Below are 20,732 nucleotides of genomic sequence, written 5' to 3'. Positions count from 1 at the left end.
TTTGATGAGTTTATCTCTACTTTACAATTAGAGAATTCTATATGATACAAGATGGTAAAAGGCCCAGAAATTACACAAAATCAAACTGTGTTTATAATTCCATGAATTTCGTCATCACTTTGCAAAATCACAAGTTGACCTCAAGAAATTACTTTTTTATTTTATTTATTAGTCGTTTTGATCAGCTGGCGGGTTTGTCAAATATATTTTTAACCAATATAACATATACTCATAAAATCAATCTCTTGAATTTTGAGGTTGCAACATAAACAAAAAAAGATACCTCCAACAATCGAAAACATTTAGACACTGTTCGGACGCGTAGGATTTCGTGGGATTTTGAGTATGGTTAGAAAATTTCCTAGGAACTGTTCGGATGTCATTTTTTTGGAAATGGGATTTGATGTAATTTCCAACATTGTTTTCATTTTCTTTGTTATTTTGTGGGAAAACAACATTTAATTAGACTGAATATTTTTTTTCACTTATTACTTCTACCTCTCTCTCCACAAATTTCATTATTTAATTTTTAAGAAACAAGACTTAATATATGATAAGTTGATAATTAAACTGTCTATATTTTAGAATTCATTCAAGCAACTTTCATTTCAATTACGTGACAATTGTTTGTATTTCTGTACTGTTGAATTTATGTTACATCTATTACATCTATTTAATTTGTCTATTGTGTGGCATTCATAAAATAATAAACCAATAATTACTAGACATTAGTTAATAATATAAACTAACATGCAAATTAATACAAGATACTGACTAATAACATGCTAACAATATTCAAATAAGTTTAATATAAATATTTTTTTAATAAATATATTTATTTTGAAACAATCTAGTTTAATATTTAATTGTTTTCTTGGTGATTGAATAACAAGTTACGGAGAAAAGTCTCATTATGAAATAATAATTAATAGTATTGTTATGTTATGTTATGGTTTAAATCATTTTATTTAATTATATTAATAATTATTTATAAGAATAATTGAATTAATATCAAGCAATTTAGAAATAAAATTAGAATTTCTCACAACTATTTTTATGGTACAACCGAACTCTTCTTTCAGCATATTTCCATAACCATTTTCGTGCATACCAATGAGTATGGGTTCCCGTACGAATAAATTTCTATCCCGCATAATCCCTTGACATCCGAACCCGTAATCCCATACCCGTTAATGACTCATACAAGCCTTCCATGAGAATGCTTATCAACTCAGCCTTCTCTAATGCCTCGTAAGAGACCATTACCTTCCACAGAGTCTCACTTCCTATTCTATCTACTAGTTTACTACTCTAGTTAGGAGGGCAGATCCTTTTGGATTATTGCTGCTATTTGTGGTATGACCCGCTAAAATCTTCATTTTTTTTGTTTGGTAGCAAATGCATTTAGCTGGGAATCTCGGACCAGTTGCCATATATGACATGGAGCTGAAAGGAGGCTCCTCGAGCAGCTCTGAGAGCCTTGTCATTAAATGGGTCACAGCAACCAGGTAAAAGAAACACACCATCCTGTAATGGTACAATTATTAACACTGCTACTCAAAATAGCCCAAACTTTTCTTGTCTGAATTAGTTATATTAGGTGAAGATCCAGTGTGAGAAAACTATAGAGGCTAGATATTTATGGATTCGGAATGATACCAGTTCAACCAAATTAGCTAGCCCTGTAGCATATTAGTTTCATAACTGGCATAGTAAAAATATTGTAGGTACAGTAATCCTATCTGACAATAAAAAGCTCTGTTAATCGGGATTAACAGTGGTTCCACATTTGAAAAGCACTGTCAATCAGAATTTATAGGAGTTGAGACGGAGCATCACGCTATGCTTCACAAGCGGTTTCAAAATACTCATCACCTTTTTCTTCCCATTGTGAATGGGGCTCTGCCTTTCTCTTCTCCCTTTTAAAGGCAAAGAATAAGTGGATATCACTGGAGAGGAGGCCACCGCCTAGCTGTTACGTTGCTGCTTGGAAAGGAGTGAAGAAGAAAGGACAGTTGGAAGCCATTTTTGACATTGACAAAGTGCAACAACATCTCTGAAGGTGAGAATAAATGTATTGTATAAAAGAAACAAATAGCATGGAAGTTCTTGCAGTATGGTAATGACTACTTGTGACTATTCCCACCTGTCACACAAGATATCCTGCTTCAAAGTTCAAACCCTGTCAGTAGTCATATATGAGAACTTTTTAAATATAGTGGTAAGCTATTACTCTAACAGACTACTCTTGTAGCTATTTAGAACAGCATTTCACTCTGATTTATTTGGGGCGACTGGCTGGACAAATTACACCAAAACAATAGATGATGGCTATGTTCTTCAATTTTGCAGAGATGTCGAGAGACCAAGAATCACATATTACATGTTTGATCATCAGATCTCACTGGACCCATTAACAATGCAGGTCAACTAGGAACTTCACATCAGGTCACCTAGGAACTTCACATCAGGTCAAGAACATGTACTAGAATTGATAGATTGTTCCATAAACAAATATTGATAGCTTTAGAATCCTAAGGGTATAGACATGACTCACAGACAATAAAATTTCAAGGAAATAGATACATATCTAACATTAACCTGTAATTCCTTGATATATAAAATGAAATCAAGGCTCAACGGAATTAGTCATTTTGCAGCCACATTTATCCTATCAATACAATGAAATGCTAACTTAAAAAAAAAAGGAAAAAAAGGAAGAAAAAAATTAAACCTAGCAAATCAACTGCATGATTTTTTTTAATATAATCTCAGTATGTAGTCGCAGTTTTCCCTGCACAAGCATCAATGTATGCTTGGTGGAGCCCGGGAACAGCATGTTCATATGGCAAAACAAACTTCTTCACAAACTGCTTCTCGGTTGGCTTCACAAAAGAGGCAAAACATAGATTCCCCACATGAAGTCCTTTCGATTCCAGAAGCTTCCTGACAATGTTTCGAGGATTTAGCCGCTTTTCCATGCTGTACGCGAGAAGAGCTGGATTTTGGACGATATGCAACTTATCACAAGCTGCTTCCTTCATCAGAAACTCCAATTTACGGCCTACCATCTTCTCTGTTATCCGCAGCAAATAAGGGGCTTTACTGATCATAAGGCTTACCTCCTCCTGTGATAGCCCAAGATTTTTCCAGTCAAGCAGCCTTGCATCTATTGTGTTTTGGTTCAGGCAGTTTACTACAACCAATGCATGCCAAAACACTCCAGATGAACACGAAAAACCTAACTCATTGGCCCTTTTTACTTTAATTTCTAAACATTTAGGCCTAGACGTAATCAAGGTAGGAGATGCCACAATCATTTTGGCAATTTGACAAATAGATAGGCTGCATTGCTCTTGGAGGAAAGATACGTTGAGCATAACATAATTTTCAGGGTTTCTCGTGAGTAGAAACATGTCCCTCTTTAAAGCAAGCAAAAGTTTCTCTATGGAACCCAATATCGGCATCCAAAATTGGATCTTCTGCTGTAATTTGGTGTGTGCAAACGTGTTTGGGCAAAGTGAAAGGAGAAGGGAGATGTCAGATGGAGAGAAACCAATCTCCAGCAGCTCAGCCATCCTGGGCTTCATGCAATTTTCCACACTGAAGCAAAGGAAGGATGGGTCACGCAACACAGCGGCACTGATGTAGGGTTCAGTGACTCCGGCCTGTCTCAGGAATCGGAGCACGGCATCAGGTTTCTCTGGGGACTTGAGGTGAGGCAAGTACCTGGATAGGCGGGTTGCTTTATTGCTGGGGAGGCCACATGATTGGATGAGGTAATTTACCGCAAATTGGGAACTGGAGGTGGGAGATGGGGCTTCCGGGGTTGCAGTTGAGAGGAGGTGAAAGATGGAGGAGGCGAAGGTTGTGCTGAAATGAGAGAGGGAGGGACACAAGAAACGGTTCTTCCCAAAGCGAAGCATCACGCCGCCGCTCCGCTAGCCTTTTTCGCTTTCCTTTCTTCGCGACTGGAGTCCGGAGCTAGGTAGTGTAAGCGTTTACAGTTCAGCTCCTCTTTGGACCGGGTGATGTTGACAGAGTAGTTCTGGTTTCATACAGCGGTACCGGCTTTCATACAACGGTAATCTGTGCACTGCATGAAGCCATAACTGTTCTGTTAAAATCTTTCCCCCCCTTGGATCAATGGATTTCAATTGGTTACGCGATCCGGATCGTCCGATCAAAATACAGATCAAGTCAGATCGACTAGAGCTAGGTCAGTTATTGTGATCTGGACCGTCCAAACATAATATGAATCAATATAATTCTAAATTAGAATTTGCAGAAGCCCTTTAATATTTGTGTAGATTTTGATTAAACGGTCTGAACTCTGAACTCAAAACTTTAATTTACTTTTTCGGATCCCAATTCCAGTCACATGACCAGTGACCAGTTGCACCCGCAGGTTCAGCATTTCTACATCTCAAGCTGATATAATGAATGAAGAGTGAGTCTATGATACTATGCATATTACGATTTGTTACCGTGTTATGGCTCTATATTTGAGTTTTCAAATCCTAATGGTCGATCGGAACCGTTCATCTTGTTCTCCATATTAATATGTGTTTGGAGACCAAATTTTACATTTTTTGAAATTTTTTTTACTATTTTTTTAGATTTATTGAAAATCACTGTTTTTGGATGGTCCAGAATTTTCAGATCAAGTGATTTTCTAAACATCTAAAAAAATAGTAAAAAATTTTCAAAAAATGTAAAATTTGGTCTCCAAACACATATTAATATGGAGAACAAGATGAACGGTTCGGATCAACCGTTAGAATTTGAAAACTCGAATATCGAGCCGTAGCACGGTAACAACCCGTGATATGCATAGTACCATAGCCTCACTCATGAATGAATATGGTCTGCTCAATTTTCTGGTTCAATTTATTGTGAAACTACTCAAAGAACATAAAAACATGTTTGCATTTCAATATAATTCACAAAAACTAAAATTTAATGAGTTTATCTCAACTTTACAATTAGATAATTTTATGTGATGCAAGATGGTGAAAGGCCCTGGAATTACACAAAATAAATATGTGTTTATAATTCCATGAATTTCATCAGCACTTTGCAAAAATCACAAGTTGACCTCAAGAAATTACTTTTTTCATTTTATTTATTAGTCGTTTTGATCAGTTGGCGGGATTGTCAAATATAATTTTAACCAATATAACATATCCTCGTAAAATCAAGCTCTTGGATTCTGAGGTTGCAACATAAAAAAAAAAAAAATAACAAATTAATTAATTAATTAAAAAAAAAAAAAAAAGATACCTCCAGCAACCGAAAACATTTAGGGCCTGTTCGGCCGACAAATGGGAATGGGCGCGGGCACGGGATTTGAACTGAAAAACACTGTTCCCGTGGGAAAAAAAAAATTCAGTTGAACTGAATTTTTTTTTTCCCACGTGAATAGTGATCCGGCCGAACACGCCCTTAACCCCTGTTCGGACCCGCAGGATTTGATGGGATTTTGAGTATGGTTAGAAAAAGTTCCTATGAGCTGTTTGGATGTCCCTTTTCATTATTTAATTATTAAGAACAGCACTTTTAATATATGATAAACTGGTAATTAAATTGTCTATATTTTAGAATTGATTCAAGCACTTTCATTTCAATTACGTGATAATTGTTTGTATTTCTGTACTGTTGAATTTATGTTACATCTTTTACATCTATTTAATATGTCTATTGTGTGGCATTCATAAAATAATAAACCAATAATTACTAGACAGTAGTTAATAATATAAGTTAAACTAACTTGCAAATTAACAAGATACTGACTAATAACATGGTACATTCAAATAAGTTTAATATAAATAATTTTTTTAAGAAATATATTTATTTTGAAACAATTTAAGATTGTGAATGATCAATTTACTAATTTAATTTTTAATTGTTTTTTTGGTGATTGAATAACAAGTTACGGAAAAAGTCTCATTATGAAATAATAATTTATAAGTATTGCTATGTTATTATTTAAATATTTTTTAAATTATATTAATAATCATTTATAAGAATAATTGAATTAATATCAAGCAATTTAGAAAAAAAATTAGAATTTCTCAAACATATTCCTACGGTACAACCGAACACTCCTTTCAGCATATTTCCATACATACCAATGAGTGTGGGTTGCCGTACCTGTAATTATCTCGCATAATCTCCTGACATCCGAACCCGTAAATTCCTATCCCATACCCGTTAATGACTCATACAAGCCTTCCTTAGGAATGCTTATCAACTCAGCCTTCTCTAATGCCTCATAAGAGAGACCATTACCTTCGCTACCTAACACTAAGCACAGAGTCTCACTTGCTATTCTATCTACTAGTCTACTATAGTTAGGAGGGCAGATGCTTTGAGTCTGCATCGTCTGCATTAACTTAAAAGGGCATCTTTTGAGTTAATACATATCAGCTGTCCGATTGTAAACAGAGTCCATCCGGCCCTCGCCTAAAATATAGGTCTTTGATATTAGTGCAGATCTAATTCGCAAGAATCTTGAAGCTGATCGGACGATCCAGATGCATTAACTCAAGAGAAAAGTTAATGCAGAGGATAGGAATTCAGATGGTTTTGGATTATTGTTGCTATTTGTGGTATGACCCGCTAAAATCTTCATTTTTTTTGTTTGGTAGCAAATGCATTTAACTGGGAGTCTCGGACCAGTTGCCATATATGACATGGAGCTGAAAGGAGGCTCCTCGAGCAGCTCTGAGAGCCTTGTCATTAAATGGGTCACAGCAACCAGGTAAAAGAAACACGCCATCCTGTAATGGTACAATTATTAACACTGCTACTCAAAATAGCCCAAACTTTTCTTGTCTGAATTAGTTATATTAGGTGAAGATCCAGTGTGAGAAAACTATAGAGGCTAGATATTTATGGATTCGGAATGATACCAGTTCAACCAAATTAGCTAGCCCTGTAGCATATTAGTTTCATAACTGGCATAGTAAAAATATTGTAGGTACAGTAATCCTATGTGACAATAAAAAGCACTGTTAATCGGGATTAACAGTGGTTCCACATTTGAAAACCACTGTTAATCAAAATTTAGAGGAGGAGTTGAGACGGAGCATCACGCTATGCTTCACAAGAGGTTTCAAAATACTCATCACCTTTTTCTTCCCATTGTGAATGGGGCTCTGCCTTTCTCTTCTCCCTTTTAAAGGCAAAGAATAAGTGGATATCACTGGAGAGGAGGCCACCACCTAGCCGTTACGTTGCTGCTTGGAAAGGAGTGAAGAAGAAAGGACAGTTGGAAGCCACTTTTGACATTGACAAAGTGCAACAACATCTCTGAAGGTGAGAATAAATGTATTGTATAAAAGAAACAAATAGCATGGAAGTTCTTGCAGTATGGTAAAGACTACTTGTGACTATTCCCACCTGTCACACAAGATATCCTGCTTCAAAGTTCAAACCCTGTCAGTAGTCATATATGAGAACTTTTTAAATATAGTGGTAAGCTATTACTCAAACAGACTACTCTTGTAGCTATTTAGAACAGCATTTCACTCTGATTTATTTGGGGTGACAAATTACACCAAAACAATAGATGATGGCTATGTTCTTCAATTTTGCAGAGATGTCGAGAGACCAAGAATCACATATTACATGTTTGATCATCAGGTCTCACTGGACCCATTAACAATGCAGGTCAACTAGGAACTTCACATCAGGTCACCTAGGAACTTCACATCAGGTCAAGAACATGTACTAGAATTGATAGATTGTTCCACGAACAAATATTGATAGCTTTAGAATCCTAAGGGTATAGACATGACTCACAGACAATCAAATTTTAAGGAAATAGATACATATCTAACATTAACCTGTAATTCATTGATACATAAAATGGAATCAAAGCTCAACGGAATTAGTCATTTTGCAGCCACATTTAACCTATCAATACAAAGAAATGCTAACTTAATAAAAAAAAAAAAAAAAAAAGAAGGGAAAAACCTTGGTAGCTACTACCAAGTTTTCAAAAAAAAAAAAAGGAAAAAAAGGAAAAAAAAAATAAACCTAGCAAATCAACTGCATGATTTTTTTTAATATAATCTCAGTATGTAGTTGTAGTTTTCCCTGCACAAGCATCAATGTATTCTTGGTGGAGCCCGGGAACAGCATGTTCATATGGCAAAACAAACTTCTTCACAAACTGCTTCTCTGTCGGCATCACAAAAGAGGCAAAACATAGATTCCCCACATGAAGTCCTTTCAAATCCAGAAGCTTCCTAACAATGTTTCGGGGAATTAGCCGCTTCTCCATGCTGTACGTGAAAAGAGCTGGATTTCGGATGATATGCAACTTATCACAGGCTGCTTCCTTCATCAGAAACTCTAATTTAGAGCAAACCATCTTCTCTGTTATCCGCAACAAATTAGGGGCTTTACTGATCATAAGACTTACCTCCTCCTGTGAAAGCCCGAGATTTTTCCAGTGAAGCAGCCTTGCATCTATTGTGCTTTGCTTCAGGCTGTTCACTAGAACCAAGGCATGCCAAAACACTCCAGATGAACACGATAAACCTAACTCATTGGCCCTTTTTACTTTAATTTCTAAACATTTAGGCCTAGACGTAATCAAGGTAGGAGATGCCACAATCATTTTGGCAATTTGACAAATAGATAGGCTGCATTGTTCTTGGAGGAAAGATATGTTGAGCATAACATAATTTTCAGGGTTTCTTGTGAGTAGAAACATGTCCCTCTTTAGAGCAAGCAACAGTTTCTCTATGGAACCCAAGATCTGCATCCAGAATTGGATCTTCTGCTGCAATTTGGTGTGTGAGAACATATTTGGGCAAATGGAGAGGAGAAGTGACATGTCAGATGCACAGAAACCAATCTCCAGCAGCTCAGTCATCCTGGGCTTCAAGCACTTCTCTACACTGTAGCAAAGGAACGTTGGGTCACGCAACACAGCAGTACTGATGTCGGGTTCAGTGACACCGACCTGTCTAAGGAATTGAAGCACAGCATCAGGTTTCTCTTGCGATTTGAGGGAAGGTAAGTACCTGGATAGGCTGGTTGCTTTGTCCGAGGAGAGTCCGAAAGATTGAATGAGGTAATTTACCGCAAATTGGGAACTGGAGGCGGGAGTTGGGGTCTCCGGAGTTGCAGTTGAGAGGAGACGAAAGATGGAGGAGGCGAAGGTGGTGCTGAAATGAGAGAGGGAGGGACACAAAAGACGGTTCTTCCCAAGGCGAAGCATCGCGCCGCCGCACCCCTAACCTTTCCTTTTCCTTTATCGGCGACTGGAGTCTGGAGCCAGGAAGTGTAGCGCTTACTGTTCAGCTCCTCTTTGGAGTAAAGATTTTAGGGTTAATTTTTGGTATACCCTCACAGTCTTGTCTAATTTCTTATTTACCCCTCAACACTTGAATTTATCTAATTTATCTCTCAACTCTTTAAATTCTTTCTTTTTTACCCCTTAGACAATAACTCTGAAATTTACTCTAGTTAAATAAAATAAAATTTGTTATAAAATATATTTATGTGGATGTTCATTCTATAACTTCCAATATTAATTATCCACTACCTCCACTATCCCCACTACCATGGACATTTGTTTTCTCCTTTATTGTAACATCTCTTTCTAGCCTATAAATAGAGGCTTTGTAAATAGAGAATATTGGACACACATATTATATACAATAGTGGAGAATACAATTTTGTTGTTGCTCTCTTTATCTCTCTTGTTATTTACTTACTTTTGTTGCAACTTTATATTAATTTTACAACACGTTATCAGCACGAATTGCTCGGAAGAAGTTGCAAAGTAATCATGTAAGTAATTTGTGTGATTAATTATTATATCTTTCATTAATTTAAATTTCATTTAAATTTTTGATTATATTTGTTTTAGTTTATAAGAATCATTCCTTGAAGTGAATGATGAAATAATAACCTGAAGTTATTATCAAAACTAAATGTTTATCAAGAACCTGAAGTTCATATTACATGAATATAATAATAAGAGTAATAACCTGAAGTTATTATCACAACTAAAATTTTATCAAGAACCAGAAGTTTGTATTACTTGAATAAAATAATAACCTGGAGTTATTATTAGAATTATTTACAACCTGAAGTTCTATTATAAATTTTAGTATAAAATTAATATAATAACCAGCAGTTATTATAGGCCACTGGATGAATAATAACCTGAAGTTATTCTCAATTAAAACCTGAAGTTTTATTAGAAATTTTCATATAAAATCAATATAATAACCAGAAGTTATTATAGGTCATCAAATGAAAATATAACCCGAAGTTATTTCAAATTAAATTATACAATTGTGCAGCCAAGCAATTTAATAACTAGAAGTTATTAAATAAAATATTTTATTATAACTTGAAGTTATATAATATTAACCTGAAGTTATTAATACATTTAATTTATTTATTTATTCATACAATTTACGTATTCTTTTATTTATATTTATTTATCTCCCTTTTCATAATATGAAGTTATGATATTAATAACCTGAAGTTATGACATTGATAACCTGAAGTTATGACATTGATAACCTGAAGTTATGACATTTATAATTCAAAATTATGGCATTCATAACCCGAAGTTATGGCATTAATAACCTGAAGTTAATGCGTATCTATTTTGTAGTACATATGACAAATCTCACAAAGTTTGAATTTATCTCATTTTTCATTTATCATAACTTGAAGTTATGGTAGTAATAACCTGATGTTGTAAATACATATTAATGAGAAAGAAAAACGTCATGAAGATGTTTGTTTCAGATGTGGGATGATAAATCATTGGTCGCGTACTTGTCGTACACCAAAATATTTTGTAGAGCTATATCAAGCCACAATTAAGAAATAAGGGGAAAATGTGGAAACTAACTTTACTGAATATGACTCCAAAATGAATGCCATGTGGATATACATCTTGATGTATCAGATTTCTTCCATAATGTCAATGAAGAAATATATATTATTACTTAGGGAGAAAATATAGTATAAAAATTTATATTTATGTTTAATAAAAGTTTAGTTTACTTTTTAATTTTTTTTTATGAAAATGAATAAAAGTAATTTATTTTTGCATTTTAAAGGAAAATGGCTGACGCAATGATAAGTAATGAAGATTCATGTCTGGTAGACAGTGGAACAACTAATACCATATTGAAAAGTAAGAAATATTTTTCACTATTGTATCTTGGTGAGACTAATATTCACACTATATCTGGCACAAGTAATTTAATAGAAGGCTCCGGAAGAGCTTGTATTTTGTTACCTGAAGGAACAAAATTAATAATAGATGATGCATTATATTCAAGTAGATCCAGAAGAAATCTACTAAGCTTTAAAGATATTCGAAAGAATGGTTATCATATTGAAACTATGAATGAGAAAAATTGCGAGTATCTTCATATCACATCTATTAAGAATGGCCAGAAGATCATAATTGAAAAGATGCAAGCAATGTCATCTGGATTATATAGTACTTATATAAGTAAAATAGAATCAAATATGGTTGCTAACCCGAAGTTAACCGTTACTAACCAGAAGTTAGTTGATCCAAAATTATTTACATTATGGCATGACAGATTGGGTCATCCAGGAAATATAATGATGAGGAGAATAATTGAAAGTGCAAATGAGCATCCCCTAAAGGACCTGAAGATCCTATTATCAAAAGATATGACATGCGAAGCATGCTCTCTTGGAAAACTAATTATTAGACCATCTCCAAATAAAGTTGGACCTGAAGCTCCTTCATTTTTAGAAAAAATTCAAGGAGATATATGTGGACCTATTACACCTCCATGTGGACCGTTTAGATATTTTATGGTGTTAATTGATGCATCAACACGCTGGTCACATGTGAGTTTGTTAGCAACAAGAAATGTTGCATTTGCTAGACTATTAGCACAAATTATCCAATTGAGAGCTAATTTTCCGGATTATCAAATCAGAAGAATCCGGCTTGATAATGCAAGTGAGTTCACTTCTCAAACTTTTAATGATTATTGCATGTCTATTGGAATTACGGTAGAACATCCAGTGGCCCATGTTCATACACAAAACAGTCTGGCAGAATCGTTGATTAAAAGATTACAATTAATTGCTAGACCATTACTCATGAGGTCTAGTTTACCGTCTTCCGCATGGGGACATGCCATATTACATGCCGCTGCACTAATTAGATTAAGACCAACTGCTTATCATAAATATTCCCCATTACAATTGGTCTCCGGAAGAGAACCAAATTTGTCTCATCTAAAGGTATTTGGTTGTGCAGTATATGTTCCAATTTCTCCTCCACAACGCACAAAAATGGGACCTCAAAGAAGGTTGGGAATTTATATTGGTTTTAACTCTTCTTCTATTATTAGATATTTAGAACCATTAACAGGAGATGTTTTTACAGCAAGATTTGCTGATTGTTATTTTAATGAATCAGTATTCCCAAATTTAGGGGAAGAAAAACAAAAACTGGATAAACAAGTAACTTGGAATTCATCGTTATCTTATCTTGACCCCCGAAGTGGTCAATGTGAACTCGAAGTTCAAAAGATCATAAATATGCAAAGAATTGCAAATGAATTGCCTGATGCATTCACAAATACGAATAGAGTTACTAAATCACATATTCCAGCTATAAACGCACCCGCTCGAATTGACATTACAAAAATATCTAATGAATCTAATGAATCTAATGTGCGTAGAAAACGTGGAAGACCACTTGGTTCTAAGGATGTAAATCCACGTAAAAGGAAAGAGCAGAATAAAGCAGTTGGTCCAACCCCAGAAGAGGTTGATGGTAAAACTCCTGCAGAAGTCAATAAAACCCCAGAAGAGGTTGATAGTAAAACTCCTGAAGATGTATATAAAATCCCAGAAGAGATTAATGGTAGAACTCATGAAGAAGTTGATAAAAACCCAAAAGAGGTTGATGAAGTTCCAGAAGAAACTCAAGTACCAAATGAATATGAGATTTCTATAAATTATGTAATAAATGGTACTATATTAAATAGAAATAAAACACATGTTGATGAAATCTTTGCATTCGCTATAGCAAGCGATGTTATAAACGAAGAAGATAATGTGCCAAAAACTCTAGAAGAGTGTAGACAAAGAAATGATTGGCCTAAATGGAAAGATGCCATACAAACATAATTAAGTTCATTAGATAAGCGGCAAGTATTTGGACCTGTAGTCCAAACGCCCAATGATGTTAGCCCTGTAGGTTACAAATGGGTATTTGTCATAAAAAGAAATGAGAAAAATGAGATTGTGAGATATAAAGCAAGGCTAGTGGCACAAGGCTTTACACAAATACCTGGAGTTGATTATGAAGAAAAGTATTCACCTGTAGTGGATGCGATAACTCTCAGATTTCTAATAAGTCTCACAGTTGCAGAAAATCTAAAAATGCGACTTATGGATGTTGTAACAGCCTATTTATATGGTTCACTTGACAGTAATATATACATGAAAGTCCCAGAAGGATTGAAAATGCCTGAAGCATATAAGTCAAAACCTAGAGAGATGTACTCTATAAAATTAAGAAGATCTTTATACGGGCTAAAACAATCTGGTCGAATGTGGTATAATCGACTGAGTGAGTACCTTCTAAAAGAAGGATATAAAAATAATATAATTAGTCTGTGTGTTTTTATTAAAAGATCAAATCTAGGTTTCACAATCATTGCAGTGTATGTTGATGATTTGAATATTATTGGATCTCCTGAAGAGATTGAGAATACTGCAAAATTAATGAAGAATGAATTTGAGATGAAAGACCTTGGTGTAACAAAATTTTGTCTCGGCCTGCAGATCGAACATCTAAAGAATGGAATATTTATCCATCAATTAAATTATGTTGAAAAAATATTAAAAAGATTCAATATGGATAAAGCTCATCCTTTGAGCACACCAATGGTTGTACGATCTCTAAATGCAGAAAATGATCCTTTTCGCCCACAAGAAAATAATGAAAAAGTGCTTGGTCCTGAAGTACCATACTTAAGTGCAATCGGGGCATTATTATATCTTGCAAATAATACGAGACCCGATATCTCATTTGCAGTAAATGTGTTAGCAAGATATAGTTCCAAACCAACCAGAAGACATTGGAATGGAATTAAACAAGTATTTCGGTATCTCTGCGGAACTAGAGATATGGGGTTATACTATCAAAAAGATACAAAATCCAATTTAGTTGGATATGCAGATGCATGATATTTATCAGATCCACATAAAGCACGATCTCAATCGGGATATGTATTCACCTATTGTGGAGCTGCAATTTCATGGCGATCGACAAAACAAACTCTTACAGCTACATCTTCAAATCACGCCGAACTGATTGCCTTATACGAGGCGGGTCGAGAATGTGTTTGGTTACGGTCAATGATTCAAAATATTCAAGAAGAATGCGGACTTGAAAACATCAAGGTAAATCCTACTCCGCTATATGAAGATAATGCAGCATGCATTGCACAAATCAAAGAATGATATATCAAAGGAGACCGAACTAAACATATTGCACCAAAGTTCTTTTCGACACATGACCTACAAAAAGAAGGCGTAATAGATGTTTGCCAAGTCCGATCAATTGACAATCTTGCAGACCTATTCACAAAATCTTTACCAACAAAGGTTTTTGTACAACTCACGAAGAAGATAGGTCTACATCGATTGAAGGATATTCAATGATATCAAATTGAGAGGAAGCATTATACGCACTGTACTCTTTTCCCCTTAACCAAGTTTTTATCCCAATGGGTTTTTCTTGGTAAGGTTTTTAATGAGGCAGTACATGGTCATGAAGTATCATGTTAATATCGATCCTGAAGTATCATATTAACAGCGTATAATGAAAGATGAACATCCAAGGGGAAGTGTTATAAAATATATTTATGTGGATGTTCATTCTATAACTTCCAATATTAATTATCCACTACCTCCACTATCCCCACTACCATGGACATTTATTTTCTCCTTTATTGTAACATCTTTTTCTAGCCTATAAATAGAGGCTTTGTAAATAGAGAATATTGGACACACATATTATATACAATAGTGGAGAATACAATTTTGTTGTTGCTCTCTTTATCTCTCTTGTTATTTACTTACTTTTGTTGCAACTTTATATTAATTTTACAACAAAATTGTTGATTTATTCTGGTTAAAAAGATAAAAGACAAAAATACCCTTTTCTATTTTTTTTTATTTTTTTATTAATTATGGAATTTGGTGGATCAGATCCTCGTTCTCCTCATTTCTCCGTTTCCCCTATCGTTCTTGCTCTCCATGTCCTGCTGTCTCTACTGTGGGTCCTTGTTTTTCTTGTCGTCAGCTCCCTTGCAAGTTTTTTGGCTGTGAGATTTTTTGCCGTTGCAAGCTTTTTTGACAATTGGGAATTTAACTAAAAGGGGATTTCAAACGCTAAACTGGTGTATCTTTTGTAAGTCGTTCGATGAAACAGTTGACCATATGTTCAATAGATGCATTTTAACTCTTCTATATGATTCTGGCACAAAAGAAACCGACCAGGGAAGCAATCGTGGACCTGCAGGTACCACCGACGCAAGTAATCACGCACAGAGAAATACTGAAAGAGGCAAGGTCAGATATGCTTATATCACAATTTGTATTATGGAGGGAGAGGTGCACCAGGAATTTCAGAGATCAAGCCTAGAAAGTGGATGAACTGGTACATGAGATATTTGATCAATTGAGGTTACCATCGTACAATGTTTGAGAATGTCTTATCAAAATTATCAAATTTGGCCCGTTTCAAAATTGGAAGTATTGTGCTATGTCAGCAGAAGGACAAGCCCAAGTGATATGTACACGACTCATTACACCTCAGGAAGGAATTCCAATCAATTTCTGGTACCCCACAAATATCACGGTGCAGCTGGTATCAACACTGGAACAAGACTGGGCGGTTCCAACCAAAAGGCACAGGCGGTACCAGAGAGGATACTGTACCATCAGTGAAGAGGAGCACAAACAAAACAGACACTAAGGACAACAAGTCATTATTTTATGTTTTTCATGTTTTGAGTTCACCACATATTTTCTTTTTCGTTTTATTACTCAAATGTTTTGAGTTCCTTATTTTCTACTTATTTTACAAAACACATGTAACTAATTATAATGAAATTAAATATGGGCCTCACCTACATTTACCTATAAATAAATAAATAATAATAATAAGGAGTTTATACAAGACGTTATATCTTCGCTAAAACTAGATGAAAGTGAAGGTATACAGCAGAAAATAATCCAAACTCGTTGAATCTTATATATTCGGCTTGTCAATTTTGAATACTGAAACTAATGCTGATTTTTAGAAACGGTATCAAAACTGAGCTTGGTTCAGACTTTATCACAGTGATACACACAAATATTAAGCATATTAAAAAACAGTTTCCTTAGATATTTGTTCATTTAAATGATAGAGAAAGAGTAAGGGCATAATGGGAAAAAATGAATTAGACAATAGTTATAAATGAATAATAAACTCTATGGGTAAATAGAAAACGATAATCAAAGTTGAAGGATATATTAGATATAATAAATAGTACAAGGGTAAATAGGAAACTGAACAAGTTTTGGAGGGTAAATAGGAAATTAACCCAAGATTTTAACAGAACAGTTCCGGTTTCTTGCAGCGCACCAACGATGTGCAGTATTATTTTGATTCTACTGTCCATTTGCTGCATGAAGCCATTACTACTCTGCTAAAATATTTACCCTTTGAATCATGCAAATAGAGTTGCAAACGGATCGAATAGTGGTAAAACCATATCCATATATGTTTTTTTTGAAGAATATTCATAGATTTATATATTTTTTTTCATAATATATATAAAATTATATAGTATAGATCTGTTATTTGAATACAGATAATGAAAATTTAAAATTATATATGTATTTGTATTTGTACAGAATATCAGATATATATATATATATATATAAAGGAGGGTTCAAATGCCTCCATGTTTTTGTGCCTCCATCATGCCTCCATCTCTCTCCATTATTTTCAAAGTTCAAATAGTCGATCCGAACCGCTCAACCTAACCTCCATACTAAAATATGTTTGGAGACCAAATTTTATATTTTTAGGAATTTTTTTACTATTTTTTTAGATAGGTACAAAATCAGTAAATCTGAACCATCTAAAAACAGTATTTTTGTACCTATCTAAAAAAATAGTAAAAAAATTCCTAAAAATATAAAATTTGATCTCCAAACATATTTTAGTATGGAGGTTAGGTTGAGCGGTTCGGATCGACTGTTTGAACTTTGAAAATGATGGAGAGAGATGGAGGCACAAAAACATGGAGGCATTTGAACCCTCCTCATATATATATATATATATATATATATATAATTTTCTAATACAGACAGATAATATCAGATCCGTTTGCACCGCATACATATTCTTCATTCTACACGGTATGGTACTATACTGGATCTGAATCCTTGAATCAATCAGGTTTCCAATTGGTTATTACCATCTGAATCGTTCGATAAGAATTCGGACCAGTTTAGATCGATTACTGAGCTAGGTCGGTTATTGTGATCTAAACTATCCGATCAGAATTCAAATCAATTTAGTTCCAAGTCACAATCCAAACCAATATGAGTCAAGTTAAAAATTACGAAACTCGTTCAATATTTGTGCAGTTTTGATAGGTCTGAATTCAAACTCAAACTTTACTTTATCGGAAGTTGCTCAATATTTAATTTAACCTCAATTATGATTGACCAACCGTAATTAGGTCCCTCACTCAGATGATAATCCCTCTAGTTTAATGATTCAATTTCGGCTGACTTCTTTATCATGGTTTCGATTTCTTTTTTCTGGCTCAATTTATTGTGCTATTCTTAAGCTTTGTACAATTAACCTAGCCCGTTTAAACTTAGAATTATGGTAGTTTTCTTCTTTTTTTTTTTGGGTTTAGAAAAAAAGGAACAGTCAAACTTGTCAAAGAACACAAGAACATGTTTACACTTCAATATAATTCACAAAAACTAAAATAATTTGATGAGTTTATCTCAACTTTACAATTAGAGAGTTCTGTCATCTGTGAGATACAAGATGGTAAAAAGGCCGGAAATTACACACACACACAAAAAAATCACTCAATGATTATAATTCCATAAATTTCCTCGGCACTTGCAAAAATCACATTAACTTGACCTCAAGAAATTATTTATTTTATTTTATTTTGATATTTGTTTGATCAGTTGGCGCCTTGGCCGGATTATCAAACAAATTTTTAACCAATATAACATATGCTTATAAAATCAGTCTCTTCGGTTCAGAGGTTGCAACATAAACAAAAAGATGCCTCCGGCAACCGAAACATTTAATGACTCATACAAGCCTTCCATGGGAATGCTTATCAACTCAGCCTTCTCCAATGCCTCATAAGAGAGACCATTACCTTCGCTACCTAAAACTAAGCACAGAGTCTCACTTGCTATTCTATTTACTACATCTCTTGTTAGCAGTGCAGATGTTTTTGGATTATTGCTGCTATATGCGGGATGGCCTGCTAAAATCTTCATTTTTTGTTTGGTAGCAAATGCATTTAGCTGAGACCAGTTGCCAGATATGACAGGGAGCTGAAATGAGGCCCCACGAGCAGCTCTCAGAGCCTTGTCATTAAATGGGTCACAGCAACCTGGTAGAAGAAAGACTCCATCCTGTAAATGGTACAATTTTTAACACTGTTACTAATCAAAGTAGCCCAATTTTTTCTTGTTTCCGGATTAATTCTTATTTATTCTTTTATTAGGTGAAGATCTATAGTGTGAGAAAACTATAGAGGCAATAGATATTTACGGGTTCAGAATGATAACAGTCCAAGCAATTGCTATTCCTATATCACACTACTTAAAAATGTGTTTGTACGGTAATCCTATGTGACATTAACCAAGAATAGCAATACCAAACATCACACATAACAGGAACTTACCCATTTGAAAGCACGAGCTGATCTAATCAATGTCCCAAAATTACCAGGGTCCTACAATTACATAAAAAAGTAGCTTAGATGAAATAATGCACAATTTACATTTCTGTTAATTAGAGAAAATAACTGAATAGACAGAGTAGTACCTGAATTCCATCAAGGACTAATAGTCGGGAAGGAGAAGGAAGCAATTTGTGAAACATAGCATCAGAGCCATTCTTATCTAAGTCACAAAAACTCCTCGGCATTTTCATTATAGCAATTACCTCAGTAGAATCAATGGATTGCATGCCTGAGATTTTCTTCAAGACATTAGCACTTACATGAACAACAGTAACAGAAATGTTATTCAATTCCTCGGGTATGCTTGTGCCTTCTAATACAAGAAGTTGCTCTATAATATAAAACGACTGATTCTCCTCTCTCTGAAACTTGCATATTTCCCTGGATTTGGTAATGCAGTACAATTAATTCACATAGTAAAAAAAAAAAAAAAAATCAATTTGATCAATCTGAATGGTGTCTACAAATTTTTTTACATTATACAAATAATGACCATTCTCTTATCAATTTGAGATTAATGTAATCATTCAAATTTTGAACATAAAAAAAAAAATTCAGATTAACCTTAGAAATGGTAAAAAATTTCTACATCAATAAAAAATCAGATGCATCTGTTCCAACCAGATTCACTTTGAGACCAGTCTGCTGGTACTATGGATAAGATTACAGTAGTTACCAAACCACCAAAAACCCACATGCTAATACTGTACACTGGAAGAGTGAGAGAATACATACAAAATTGGTGTGAGGCCGACGATTAGTACAGAGCCGTTGGAGCGGCGGTAGGACGAGCTGAGGCGGAGCTTCACGCAGTGCTTCACAAGCGGGTTTGAGACGCTTGTTATCGTCTTCCCAGTGTCAGTCGTGTTCTCTTTTTCTCCTTCCCTCTGCTTAGGAGACGAATAAGCGGAAATCACTGGAGAGGAGGCGAGGGGTAAAACTGGAGGACGCCTCCTGGTTGTTACTACGTCGCCGCGTGGAAAGGAGAAGCGAGAAGAGGAAACTAAACGACAGTGGCAAGCCAATACTGTTGCCATTGGAAAACAGCTACGGCGTTTCCTGCGAGGGGATACCGAAATAGTGAAATAATACAGTGGTTTTGGTTCTTATAAGTATTTGTCGTTTAGTGTACAACCAAGTCGTTGTAGTATAGTGGTGAGTATTCCCGCCTGTCACGCGGGTGACCCGGGTTCGATCCCCGGCAACGGCGTTTTTTATTTATTTATTTTTTTTAATACAGACACCTCACTCAAGGTTCATAATAGCAAAAATTTGAGCACCTAATGTCAATGTAAAAAAAAAAAAAAATTTGCACATGGGTCCACAAGAGAAAGGAGGCAAGCAAACTCCCCAATAATATTCATCAAACCAAAAAAACCACAAAATGCAAGCAGCTTAACAAAACATAAAAATTAACGAACATAAGCAAAAAAACGAAATGTGTCAAAAAACACACAAGTAACACAATGCTTCCTTTCCTTGGATCTCCTGTTAGGATGTGCTCCAATTGAGGTTATGCAGAGGGAGAGAAAGGAAAAAAAATATTGTGCAAAGGGAAACTGTGCCTTAGACCGCAGCTACTCGAAGAGTTAACCTTCTCCATAATAGACAAAGCGGAGGTGAACGCGGACAGTGCCTGTACTGTGCAGAGGTGAACACGTAGTGATTTTTGGTGAC

General features: G+C 34.9%; 3 protein-coding genes and 1 non-coding gene across 4 annotated transcripts; 1 reads left to right on the top strand and 3 right to left on the bottom strand.

Annotated features, from left to right (window-relative positions):
• Positions 1-2,613: 2,613 nt before the first annotated feature.
• Positions 2,614-4,208, bottom strand: LOC144544409 (transcription termination factor MTEF18, mitochondrial-like). The gene has a single exon (XM_078292919.1). It carries the CDS (start codon positions 3,924-3,926, stop codon positions 2,772-2,774), a length of 1,155 nt encoding a protein of 384 aa, XP_078149045.1. The 5' UTR covers positions 3,927-4,208; the 3' UTR covers positions 2,614-2,771.
• A 2,703-nt stretch (positions 4,209-6,911) lies between these two features.
• On the bottom strand, positions 6,912-9,471 carry LOC144544470 (uncharacterized). The gene has a single exon (XM_078292980.1). The coding sequence runs from the start codon at positions 9,233-9,235 to the stop codon at positions 8,081-8,083; it is 1,155 nt and encodes a 384-aa protein (XP_078149106.1). The 5' UTR covers positions 9,236-9,471; the 3' UTR covers positions 6,912-8,080.
• Positions 9,472-18,209: 8,738 nt separating this feature from the next.
• Positions 18,210-20,116, bottom strand: LOC144544606 (tRNA/rRNA methyltransferase (SpoU) family protein). Its single transcript, XM_078293147.1, has 4 exons — positions 19,791-20,116; positions 19,139-19,436; positions 18,996-19,046; positions 18,210-18,723 (listed from the first exon to the last, which is right to left on the bottom strand). Exons 1-4 carry the CDS (start codon positions 20,090-20,092, stop codon positions 18,322-18,324), a joined length of 1,053 nt encoding a protein of 350 aa, XP_078149273.1. The 5' UTR covers positions 20,093-20,116; the 3' UTR covers positions 18,210-18,321.
• Positions 20,117-20,193: 77 nt separating this feature from the next.
• On the top strand, positions 20,194-20,265 carry TRNAD-GUC (transfer RNA aspartic acid (anticodon GUC)). Its single transcript has one exon. It is a non-coding gene; the product is annotated as a tRNA-Asp (tRNA).
• The last annotated feature ends 467 nt before the right edge of the window (positions 20,266-20,732 follow it).

Source organism: Carex rostrata, chromosome 26 (genome assembly GCF_964058835.1).
Source record: "Carex rostrata chromosome 26, lpCarRost1.2, whole genome shotgun sequence".
Classification (NCBI taxonomy): Eukaryota; Viridiplantae; Streptophyta; class Magnoliopsida; order Poales; family Cyperaceae; genus Carex; species Carex rostrata.
Note: the sequence above shows the minus strand (reverse complement) of the source record. Positions and strands in the feature narration are given on the sequence as shown.